This window comes from Pseudophryne corroboree, chromosome 11, assembly GCF_028390025.1.
Source record: "Pseudophryne corroboree isolate aPseCor3 chromosome 11, aPseCor3.hap2, whole genome shotgun sequence".
NCBI lineage: Eukaryota > Metazoa > Chordata > Amphibia > Anura > Myobatrachidae > Pseudophryne > Pseudophryne corroboree.
This window is the reverse complement of record NC_086454.1, coordinates 342,917,163-342,930,080: the sequence shown is the minus strand read 5'-3', so window position 1 is coordinate 342,930,080 and position 12,918 is coordinate 342,917,163. Positions and strand designations below refer to the sequence as shown.

The window sequence follows — 12,918 nt, the reverse complement described above, 5'->3', positions numbered from 1 at the left end:
GATTGTAAATGGGGACATGCAGGTAAGCATCCTTGATGTCCAGGGATACCATGTAATCCCCCTCGTCCAGGCTTGCAATAACCGCCCTGAGCGATTCCATCTTGAACTTGAACTTTTTTATGCATGTGTTCAAGGATTTCAAATTTAAAATGGGTCTCACCGAACCGTCCGGTTTCGGCACCACAAATAGTGTGGAATAGTAACCCCGGCCTTGTTGAAGTAGGGGTACCTTGATTATCACCTGCTGGGAATACAGCTTGTGAATCGCTGCTAGCACCGCCTCCCTGTCTGAGGGAGCAATCGGCAAGGCGGATTTTAGGAAACGGTGGGGTGGAGCCGCCTCGAATTCCAGCTTGTATCCCTGAGATACTATTTGAAGGATCCAGGGATCCACCTGTGAGCGAGCCCACTGATCGCTGAAATTCATGAGGCGGGCCCCCACCGTACCTGGCTCCGCCTGTGGAGCCCCACCGTCATGCGGCGGACTTGGAAGAGGAAGCGGGGGAGGACTTTTGTTCCTGGGAACCTGCTGTTTGCTGCAGCCTTTTTCCCCTACCTCTGCCTCTAGACAGAAAAGACCCTCCTTTTCCCCGCTTGTTTTTCTGGGTCCGAAAGGACTGAACCTGATAAAATGGCGCCTTCTTAGACTGTGAGGGGACATGGGGTAAAAATGCTGACTTCCCAGACGTTGCTGTGGAAACTAGGTCGGAGAGACCATCCCCAAATAATTCCTCCCCCTTATAAGGCAAAACTTCCATGTGCCTTTTGGAATCTGCATCTCCAGTCCACTGGCGAGTCCATAAGCATCTCCTAGCAGAGATGGATAATGCACTTACTTTAGATGCCAGCCGGCAGATTTCCCTCTGTGCATCTCTCATGTATAAGACTGAGTCTTTGATATGGTCAATTGTTAGCAGAATCGTGTCTCTGTCTAATGTGTCAATATTTTCTGACAGTTTATCTGACCACGCAGCGGCAGCACTGCACATCCATGCTGACGCAATAGCTGGTCTAAGTATAATGCCTGAGTGTATATACAGACTTCAGGATTGCCTCCTGCTTTCTATCAGCAGGTTCCTTAAGGGCGGCCGTATCCTGGGACGGTAGTGCCACCTTTTTAGACAAACGTGTGAGCACTTTATCCACCCTAGGGGGTGTTTCCCAACGTAACCTATCCTCTGGCGGGAAAGGGAACGCCATTAGTAGCTTCTTAGGAATTACCAATTTCTTATCAGGGGAAGCCCACGCTTCTTCACACACCTCATTTAATTCATCTGACGGGGGAAAAACTACAGGTAGTTTTTTCTCCCCAAACATAATACCCTTTTTTGTGGTACCTGGATGTAAATCAGAAATATTTAACACCTCTTTCATTGCCTCAATCATACAGTGAATGGCCTTAACGGGCATTAAATTTGACTCGTCGTCGACACTGGTGTCAGTATCCGTGTCGACATCTACTTGTGCCATCTGAGATAGCGGGCGTTTCAGAGCCCCTGATGACTTTTGAGACACCTGGACAGGCACGAGCTGAAGACTCGGCTGTCCCACAGTCGGCATGTCGTCAAATTTTTTATGTAAGGAGTCTATACGTGCACTCATTTCCTGCCATAAAACCATCCACTCAGGTGTCTGCCCCCCAGGGGGTGACATCCCTGCTAAAGGCATCTGCTCCCCCTCCACATCATTATCCTCCTCAAACATGTCGACACAGCCGTACCAACACACTCCACACACACAGGGAATGCTCAAACAGAGGACAGGACCCACAAAAAGCCCTTTGGGGGGACAGAGTAAGAGTATGCCAGCACACACCAGAGCGCTATATATATATATATACAGGGACTAACTGAGTTATGTCCCTAATAGCTGCTTTTCAATAAAATATACTGTATATACTGCCAAATGTAATGCCCCCCCTCTCTTTTCCCTCTTACTGTACTGTAGATTGCAGGGAAGAGCCAGGGAGCTTCCTTCCAGCGGAGCTGTGAGGGAAAAATGGCGCCAGTGTGCTGAGGAGATAGGCTCCGCCCCTTTTTCGCTGCCTATTCTCCCGCTTTTTATGGAATTCTGGCAGGGGTATTTACCTCATATATAGCCCCAGGGGCTATATATTGAGGTATTTTAGCCAGCCAAGGTGTTTTTATTGCTGCCTCAGGGCGCCCCCCCCCAGCGCCCTGCACCCTCAGTGACCGGAGTGTGAAGTGTGTGAGAGGAGCAATGGCGCACAGCTGCAGTGCTGTGCGCTACCTTGGTGAAGACGGAGTCTTCATGCCGCCGATTTTCCGGACCATCTTCTTGCTTCTGGCTCTGTAAGGGGGACGGCGGCGCGGCTCCGGGACCGAACATCAAGGCTGGGCCTGCGGTCGATCCCTCTGGAGCTAATGGTGTCCAGTAGCCTAAGAAGCCCAATCCGGCTGCAAGCAGGCGAGTTCGCTTCTTCTCCCCTTAGTCCCTCGCTGCAGTGAGCCTGTTGCCAGCAGGTCTCACTGAAAATAACAAAATCTAAGACTATTACTTTCTAAGAGCTCAGGAGAGCCCCTAGTGTGCATCCAACCTCGGCCGGGCACGAAATCTAACAGGCTTGGAGGAGGGTCATAGTGGGAGGAGCCAGTGCACACCAGGTAGTCTAAGATCTTTCTAGAGTGCCCAGCCTCCTTCGGAGCCCGCTATTCCCCATGGTCCTTACGGAGTTCCCAGCATCCACTAGGACGTCAGAGAAAATTAGATTGCAGATTGAACACACCCCACCCAAATCTAACTCTCTCTGCACATGTTACATCTGCCTCCCCTGCAGTGCACATGGTTTTGCCCAACTGCTAAAAAATTTCCTGCTGCGATCAACTTGGAATTACCCCCAGAATTCATTTAAAAAAAAGTAGTTTTAAAATAGACCTGCGTTTTCCTGGCATGTTTAGATAGTCATGCACGGATCAGTGATATCCGTGCATGCGTATCTGTGTAAAGGGGTGTGAAAGTTAAAAATCAAAGGGGAAAAAAAAAAAAAAAAAAAAAAGAGCTCAGTGCTGGTTGTATAAATATGGGGGGACCCTACGCATTTTCCCCCCTGTATTTTTACAACCAGGGCCGGCTCAAAGAGCCCGAGGCTGGTTATACGTAGGAGGGGGGACCCCACGCAAATTTTTTCTTTAATTTTTAACACTTTAAACACCTCATCATGTACACAATGAAGTCCTGCACGGATCTCACTGATCCAGCCGGGCTTGAATGTGTTATGTCCGGCGGTGTTCTACGAATCACTCCCGTAAGACACTGCCCGACCATACGAATCACATCGACATCGGAAAATACGACAATAGAAAACTCGGCAGCTTAGTAAATGTGCGTAGATGAATTCAAAAATTTGCAGTAAAATACGTCCGATAAAAAAACAAGATTAAACTCCCATCAAATCGGCACAAACACGAATTTTAGTAAATATACCCCATGGTCTATTTGTTGTCAGATTGTCTCTGAAAGTGAACTTCACATGACACAGGTACAACAGGCAGCACCTAATAACCAGAACATATACCGTCACGTGGTGAGGTTCAGACTCCTCTCTAGCTGTGCGCGTGCAATCGCCAATGGATGCATCCAAAAGTCGGATGAGAACGCAGTCCTCTTCTCCCGTGTCCATATTGTATCCATCACCATCCAGGCCATAAGGAACTAGTGATCAGTGCCTCACGCCTCTTATAGTCTTAGGCGCCTAATTACTGAGCACAATTATCACTGTAACCTCAATAGGAATACTAATGTGAAGCTAATACAGATTACCCAAGGAGAATGTGGCTGTGTACAGGGCACTTGTCTTAGTGTGTAGAATTTATAGCATGCAGCGTAACCTGTGCGCCAGGTGGTGTACACGGCCTTCCCTGGTGTACCCTCCGCACTGTGATAGCACCAGCAACCTCAGGAAGCAGAATGCAGCGACAATGGCTTCTTATGGAAGGAAATGCTCAGGGCTGTGTTATGCCTTTCCCATCTGTTACAGGACGTCATTGTGATGTTACTGTGTAGCCTGTGCCGCTGCAGTGTGGAGCGGGGTGTTATAACGTCATGTACTGTACAGGCAGCCTAGTACTCAGGTCTCAGAGTAATACAGGGCCACACACACACTCTCTCTCTCTCTGTACCCGTAGACGTTGTGCACCAGCAAGATGATAGAAGCCCCAGACCCTCACAATTGATTGGTCGGTACTCATAGGGTACAAGGGTAGAAGGGGCACAGGCCCATCAGTAAGTCCAAGCAATGTAATGGAGGCACTAAAGGATGTTATTGTAAAAGAAGATAATTGAGCTACAATATGTGACTTATGTCATAATGAGGTGCGAAGAACGGATTCGGTATGATATGCCGATGGACAAGATGCCAAGGGTCATAATACCAGACCACCAGAATCCCGATAGCCCCCCAGAAAGTACCCTATCCCTCCCGCTGCCTTGTGGGTGCCTAACCCTAACCCCCCCCTCCCCAGTACCTAACCATCCCTGCACCCTTCCCCACTGCCTAAACTTAACCCCCCCTCCCCAGTACCTAACCATCCCTGCACCCTAACCTTCCCCGCTGCCTAAACTTAACCCCCCCTCCCCTGTACCTAACCATCCCTGCACCCTAACCTTCCCCGCTGCCTAAACTTAACCCCCCCCCCCTCCCCTGTACCTAACCATCCCTGCACCCTAACCTTCCCCGCTGCCTAAACTTAACCCCCCCTCCCCAGTACCTTACCATCCCTGCACCCTAACCTTCCCCGCTGCCTAAACTTAACCCCCCTCCCAGTACCTAACCATCCCTGCACCCTAACCTTCCCCGCTGCCTAAACTTAACCCCCCCCCTCCCCTGTACCTAACCATCCCTGCACCCTAACCTTCGCTTCCTCGTTGCCTAAACTTAACCCCCCTCCCCAGTACCTTACCATCCCTGCACCCTAACCTTCCCCGCTGCCTAAACTTAACCCCCTCCCAGTACCTATCCATCCCTGCACCCTAACCTTCCCCGCTGCCTAACCTTAACCCCCCCCTCCCCTGCACCCTAACTTTCCCTTCCCCGCTGCCTAAACTTAACCCCCCCTCCCCAGTACCTAACCATCCCTGCACCCTAACCTTCCCCGCTGACTAAACTTAACCCCCCTCCCCAGTACCTAACCATCCCCTTCCCTGCTGACTAAACTTAATCCCCCCACCTCCCCAGTACCTAACCATCCCCTTCCCCGCTGCCTATACCGAACCCCCCCCCACTCCCCAGTACCTAACCATCCCCTTCCCCGCTGCCTATACCGAACCCCCCCCGCCCCTCCCCAGTACCTAACCATCCCCTTCCCTTCCCCGCTGCCTATACCGAAGCCCCCCCCCCCCCCCCCAGTACCTAACCATCCCCTTTCCCCCCCTTGGCAGGATGTGAGCGTGTCCTGCTAAAAGTACATTCGGAATTCCAGGCGTCTGTATTTTGATGCCGGGATCCCCTCCGGCGGCAATGTAATAACATCCCCAAAGAGCAGAGATGTGCTGTAACCCATAGCAACACAGCTTTTATTAGATTAGTCAATTACTGGAAAGTGACATCTCATTGGTTAAGGAGACTTGCCTCTAAATCCACAGGTCTTAACCAGATTTCACATGAAGTAAGGCGACAATGACATCACCATATATGTAAGTGCTAAAGCCCGCGCTTACTGCAGATCTCAGGGCGACGCAGGGTTCTGGGGCGTACATGTGCCCTGGGTCACATCTCAATTTTTTTAAACTCTTAAAGAAATTGGCATTTACATAGCATCAATCTGCATTCCTGTGACCTTGTACTGTAGTAAACACATCAGTCATTTCCAGTACCTTACTTAGCTTTGTAATGCACAGACTTTGGGCTACATTTACTAAGCAGCACTCTGCAAAATCACCGTCACCGTGTCTTCAGCGGCGTTGGCTGCTGGATTTGAAGTGGAAATAAAACACAAAACATGTCAGGTTTTACATCTAATGTTATTGCTCCATTAAATCAGCAGGCGACTGCCAAACGCTGCGGTTTAAAAATAGAAATGGCTGCCTGGTAAAATGTGCCTCCTAGATTCTTAAAGCGTATGATGGTGCCTTCAAGTAGCTTCGTAAAATTGGAGCGCGGCCATAGGCAGACTGCGTGTACCGGGTGCAGCGCACAAGCATGACGTCCGCGCGTCGCATGGAAGGGACTCGCCGCCCCCGTCTGAATGTTCCCAAACTTCTTTTCATTTTGTACAGTTTTTAATATATTACAAATGTTTATTTATTTGTGACCAGGATTGTACAAAGGGGTTTATACAGTGTTCCTACAAATACAGCCGGGTGCAAAGACTCTGTACGCCTGTGACTCGTCTCTAATGCAGAACTTTACACTGGATGTGTGTATACACACACACACACACACACACACACACACACACACACACACACACACACACACACACACTCTCTCTCTCTCTCTCTTTACCGGGTTTATTTGGTATTTTGCGCCTATACATAGCGGAACTTTCCAACGTACAGAATAAACACACCCAAATTAGCTGAATGTACAAAGCAGGTACTTACCCCACAGCCTATGCTGGCGCTGTACACAGCACGCGCACACTACAACAAAGCTACATAAAGCTTAGTATGACTATTACAGGGTACACATCTGCTACGCAGCCTTTGTGGCTTTCCTAGAAGCCAGCCCCCCCCCCCCCCCGTATTCTATTACTGTGCAATATAAAATATGCCGGGGTGTTTGGTGCTCAGATGCTCAATGACATTTCTTCCCATCGTATAAACAGACTGAACCTTTTTTTTACAACCTTCTGCTTAATTAGCAATTAAATTAATCGTTCAAAAGATATAAACACTGTCAATCACCGCAGGGCTGGTCTTTTATTTTATCATCTTGTGAAACAGCACTGATTAAAATCAATACTTTGCTTCCTCCCAACCAAACAAGGGTCTGGGACACGCGTCTGTGGCCGCCAATGGGGGCTCCGTATATCAACACACAGTAAAATATAAACGTCACGTTATACACAAATGTCTGATGCTAACAATAAAGCCAGATGAAAAGAATAAGAAATGAATTTTCGTTAACATGAATATTCAATGCCTGATAAATCTCAGATCTCCAGGGACCAGTGCACATGAGAAATAGAATTCCTATTATAACATCTTGGACTGGATGCCCCTAGAGTACTGCGGTGTGCATTATATTGCCCACTTCTGACTCGGTGCTGTACCCATCCATCCACCCAGTGCTGCGAAATGCGCTGGGCGCCCCTGTAAGTGGCTTTTCCCGGCTGGCTCATCCTTAGAGAAAGGCCCGGTCTCTGCTCGTCACACCTTCTTGGGGACGTTGGTAATGATTGGCTTGGGCCGTGTCTTGAAGATGATCTTCCTCTTGATCAGCGCAGTCACATTGTACTGTGTCTCGGCCGCATCTGTTGGGGTCTCGGTCTCCTCGGATGAGGCTCTGCTGCTTTTCACTAGGACAGCGAATGGCTTCTCCAGCTTTACAACCTTCCCATATAGGATGTGGTGTCCAATAATAAGAATAGGGACGCCCTGGTGATAGAGGAGACATCACAAGCGGTGCGGTCAGACATTTAATATGCAACCAATGTGGAGGGGCTATGAGCGAGCTATGGCACTGGCGCTGTTGCGGATGTACATCTACCGCACCGCTCAGCTAGCGAGACGCCCAGGAAACTTACAGTAACTCAGCTCCATAGGTTGCAGAGTTGTTGAAGAAACCCAAGGGTGACACCTTGTGGCGTCACTTAGTACTGCAATCCACACCCATGTTCATGCTTTCAATGTATTATTAATTACCATTACGTCTGTAGTGGTGAGCAATTATTCCTAGAACCAACTCCTCCCAATCACAGGCTGCAGCATTTATTTAAAATAAGCAGTTTTAATAATAAAGAAAAACCCTCAGCACTATATAAAGTGCTAAACTCTTGTTATTAGTGTACTACAAGTCAGTAATAGTATGTGGCATACTCAGATCACTGTAATATTGGTTTATGCATGACTGTGCGACTTATAGGTCAAAGTTGGCCAATCATGAAACAATCAGGGTGGGCAATTCAGTCATTCATGACCAAACTGCCCTACTGATACAAATATCATCCCACCATGCTGATCCCACTGATCCCATAGGCTACAATCATTATATGGCTGTGCCTTCATGTTTATAGTCCATAGATCAGTAGTAGGGTCAGTGAAGGCTGTGTGTTAATTAGATCAGGAGTGAGGAACTTAGGGCCTGATTTAAGTTTGTAAGTAAAGCAAATTATCAAGCAACTGCGGGGGGGGGGCAGATGTAACGTGCAGAGGGAGTTAGACATCTCTATCTGCACTACACATGCCGACATAAGCAGTAACTGTAGCGTGACTGTAGAACCCACCTCTTTCTGCACTACACATGCCGACATAAGCAGTAACTGTAGTGTGACTGTAGAACCCACCTCTTTCTGCACTACACATGCCGACATAAGCAGTAACTGTAGTGTGACTGTAGAACCCACCTTTCTGCACTACACATGCCGACATAAGCAGTAACTGTAGCGTGACTGTACAACCCACCTCTTTCTGCACTGCACATGCCGACATAAGCAGTAACTGTAGTGTGATTGTACAACCCACCTCTTTCTGCACTACACATGCCGACATAAGCAGTAACTGTAGTGTGATTGTACAACCCACCTCTTCCTGCACTACACACGCCGACATAAGCAGTAACTGTAGTGTGACTGTACAACCCACCTCTTTCTGCACTACACATGCCGACATAAGCAGTAACTGTAGTGTGACTGTAGAACCCACCTCTTTTTGCACTACACATGCCGACATAAGCAGTAACTGTAGTGTGACTGTAGAACCCACCTCTTTCTGCACTACACATGCCGACATAAGCAGTAACTGTAGTGTGACTGTAGAACCCACCTCTTTCTGCACTACACATGCCGACATAAGCAGTAACTGTAGTGTGATTGTACAACCCACCTCTTTCTGCACTACACATGCCGACATAAGCAGTAACTGTAGTGTGACTGTACAACCCACCTCTTTCTGCACTACACATGCCGACATAAGCAGTAACTGTAGCGTGACTGTAGAACCCACCTCTTTCTGCACTACACATGCCGACATAAGCAGTAACTGTAGTGTGACTGTAGAACCCACCTCTTTCTGCACTACACATGCCGACATAAGCAGTAACTGTAGCGTGACTGTAGAACCCACCTCTTTCTGCACTACACATGCCGACATAAGCAGTAACTGTAGTGTGACTGTAGAACCCACCTCTTTCTGCACTACACATGCCGACATAAGCAGTAACTGCAGTGTGACTGTAGAACCCACCTCTTTCTGCACTACACATGCCGACATAAGCAGTAACTGTAGCGTGACTGTAGAACCCACCTCTTTCTGCACTACACATGCCGACATAAGCAGTAACTGTAGTGTGACTGTAGAACCCACCTCTTTCTGCACTACACATGCCGACATAAGCAGTAACTGCAGTGTGACTGTAGAACCCACCTCTTTCTGCACTACACATGCCGACATAAGCAGTAACTGCAGTGTGACTGTAGAACCCACCTCTTTCTGCACTACACATGCCGACATAAGCAGTAACTGTAGCGTGACTGTAGAACCCACCTCTTTCTGCACTACACATGCCGACATAAGCAGTAACTGTAGCGTGACTGTAGAACCCACCTCTTTCTGCACTACACATGCCGACATAAGCAGTAACTGTAGCGTGACTGTAGAACCCACCTCTTTCTGCACTACACATGCCGACATAAGCAGTAACTGTAGCGTGACTGTAGAACCCACCTCTTTCTGCACTACACATGATGCCGACATAAGCAGTAACTGTAGCGTGACTGTACAACCAACCTCTTTCTGCACTACACATGATGCCGACATAAGCAGTAACTGTAGCGTGACTGTACAACCCACCTCTTTCTGCACTACACATGCCGACATAAGCAGTAACTGTAGAACCCACCTCTTTCTGCACTACACATGCCGACATAAGCAGTAACTGTAGTGTGACTGTAGAACCCACCTCTTTCTGCACTACACATGCCGACATAAGCAGTAACTGTAGTGTGACTGTAGAACCCACCTCTTTCTGCACTACACATGCCGACATAAGCAGTAACTGTAGAACCCACCTCTTTCTGCACTACACATGCCGACATAAGCAGTAACTGTAGTGTGACTGTAGAACCCACCTCTTTCTGCACTACACATGCCGACATAAGCAGTAACTGTAGTGTGACTGTAGAACCCACCTCTTTCTGCACTACACATGCCGACATAAGCAGTAACTGTAGTGTGACTGTAGAACCCACCTCTTTCTGCACTACACATGCCGACATAAGCAGTAACTGTAGTGTGACTGTAGAACCCACCTCTTTCTGCACTACACATGCCGACATAAGCAGTAACTGTAGTGTGACTGTAGAACCCACCTCTTTCTGCACTACACATGCCGACATAAGCAGTAACTGTAGTGTGACTGTAGAACCCACCTCTTTCTGCACTACACATGCCGACATAAGCAGTAACTGTAGTGTGACTGTAGAACCCACCTCTTTCTGCACTACACATGCCGACATAAGCAGTAACTGTAGTGTGACTGTAGAACCCACCTCTTTCTGCACTACACATGCCGACATAAGCAGTAACTGTAGTGTGACTGTAGAACCCACCTCTTTCTGCACTACACATGCCGACATAAGCAGTAACTGTAGTGTGACTGTAGAACCCACCTCTTTCTGCACTACACATGCCGACATAAGCAGTAACTGTAGTGTGATTGTACAACCCACCTCTTTCTGCACTACACATGCCAACATAAGCAGTAACTGTAGTGTGACTGTAGAACCCACCTCTTTCTGCACTACACATGCCGACATAAGCAGCAACCTATCTCTTCCTGCACTACACCCATCGACATAAGCAGTAACTGTAGTGTGACTGTACAACCCACCTCTTTCTGCACTACACATGCCGACATAAGCAGTAACTGTAGTGTGACTGTAGAACCCACCTCTTTCTGCACTACACATGCCGACATAAGCAGCAACCTATCTCTTCCTGCACTACACCCATCGACATAAGCAGTAACTGTAGTGTGACTGTACAACCCACCTCTTTCTGCACTACACATGCCGACATAAGCAGTAACTGTAGCGTGACTGTAGAACCCACCTCTTTCTGCACTACACATGCCGACATAAGCAGTAACTGTAGCGTGACTGTAGAACCCACCTCTTTCTGCACTACACATGCCGACATAAGCAGTAACTGTAGTGTGACTGTAGAACCCACCTCTTTCTGCACTACACATGCCGACATAAGCAGTAACTGTAGCGTGACTGTAGAACCCACCTCTTTCTGCACTACACATGCCGACATAAGCAGTAACTGTAGCGTGACTGTAGAACCCACCTCTTTCTGCACTACACATGCCGACATAAGCAGTAACTGTAGCGTGACTGTAGAACCCACCTCTTTCTGCACTACACATGCCGACATAAGCAGTAACTGTAGCGTGACTGTAGAACCCACCTCTTTCTGCACTACACATGCCGACATAAGCAGTAACTGTAGCGTGACTGTAGAACCCACCTCTTTCTGCACTACACATGCCGACATAAGCAGTAACTGTAGCGTGACTGTAGAACCCACCTCTTTCTGCACTACACATGCCGACATAAGCAGTAACTGTAGCGTGACTGTAGAACCCACCTCTTTCTGCACTACACATGCCGACATAAGCAGTAACTGTAGCGTGACTGTAGAACCCACCTCTTTCTGCACTACACATGCCGACATAAGCAGTAACTGTAGTGTGACTGTAGAACCCACCTCTTTCTGCACTACACATGCCGACATAAGCAGTAACTGTAGCGTGACTGTAGAACCCACCTCTTTCTGCACTACACATGCCGACATAAGCAGTAACTGTAGCGTGACTGTAGAACCCACCTCTTTCTGCACTACACATGCCGACATAAGCAGTAACTGTAGCGTGACTGTAGAACCCACCTCTTTCTGCACTACACATGCCGACATAAGCAGTAACTGTAGCGTGACTGTAGAACCCACCTCTTTCTGCACTACACATGATGCCGACATAAGCAGTAACTGTAGCGTGACTGTACAACCCACCTCTTTCTGCACTACACATGATGCCGACATAAGCAGTAACTGTAGCGTGACTGTACAACCCACCTCTTTCTGCACTACACATGCCGACATAAGCAGTAACTGTAGTGTGACTGTAGAACCCACCTCTTTCTGCACTACACATGCCGACATAAGCAGTAACTGTAGAACCCACCTCTTTCTGCACTACACATGCCGACATAAGCAGTAACTGTAGAACCCACCTCTTTCTGCACTACACATGCCGACAAGCAGTAACTGTAGTGTGACTGTAGAACCCACCTCTTTCTGCACTACACATGCCGACATAAGCAGTAACTGTAGTGTGACTGTAGAACCCACCTCTTTCTGCACTACACATGCCGACATAAGCAGTAACTGTAGTGTGACTGTAGAACCTACCTCTTTCTGCACTACACATGCCGACATAAGCAGTAACTGTAGTGTGACTGTAGAACCCACCTCTTTCTGCACTACACATGCCGACATAAGCAGCAACCTCTCTCTTCCTGCACTACACCCATCGACATAAGCAGTAACTGTAGTGTGACTGTACAACCCACCTCTTTCTGCACTACACATGCCGACATAAGCAGTAACTGTAGTGTGACTGTAGAACCCACCTTTCTGCACTACACATGCCGACATAAGCAGTAACTGTAGTGTGACTGTAGAACCTACCTCTTTCTGCACTACACATGCCGACATAAGCAGTAACTGTAGTGTGAC

The 12,918-nt window shown here is 48.1% G+C and overlaps 1 protein-coding gene across 1 annotated transcript in view; it reads right to left on the bottom strand.

Annotated features, from left to right (window-relative positions):
• Positions 1–6,851: 6,851 nt before the first annotated feature.
• CHTF8 (chromosome transmission fidelity factor 8) overlaps positions 6,852–12,918 on the bottom strand; it is a 37,596-nt gene continuing 31,529 nt past the window's right edge. Inside the window, exon 3 of the mRNA XM_063945920.1 lies at positions 6,852–7,557. Within this exon, the coding sequence (XP_063801990.1) occupies positions 7,330–7,557 (228 nt within the window). The 3' untranslated portion in view covers positions 6,852–7,329. The remainder of the gene's footprint in view (positions 7,558–12,918) is intronic.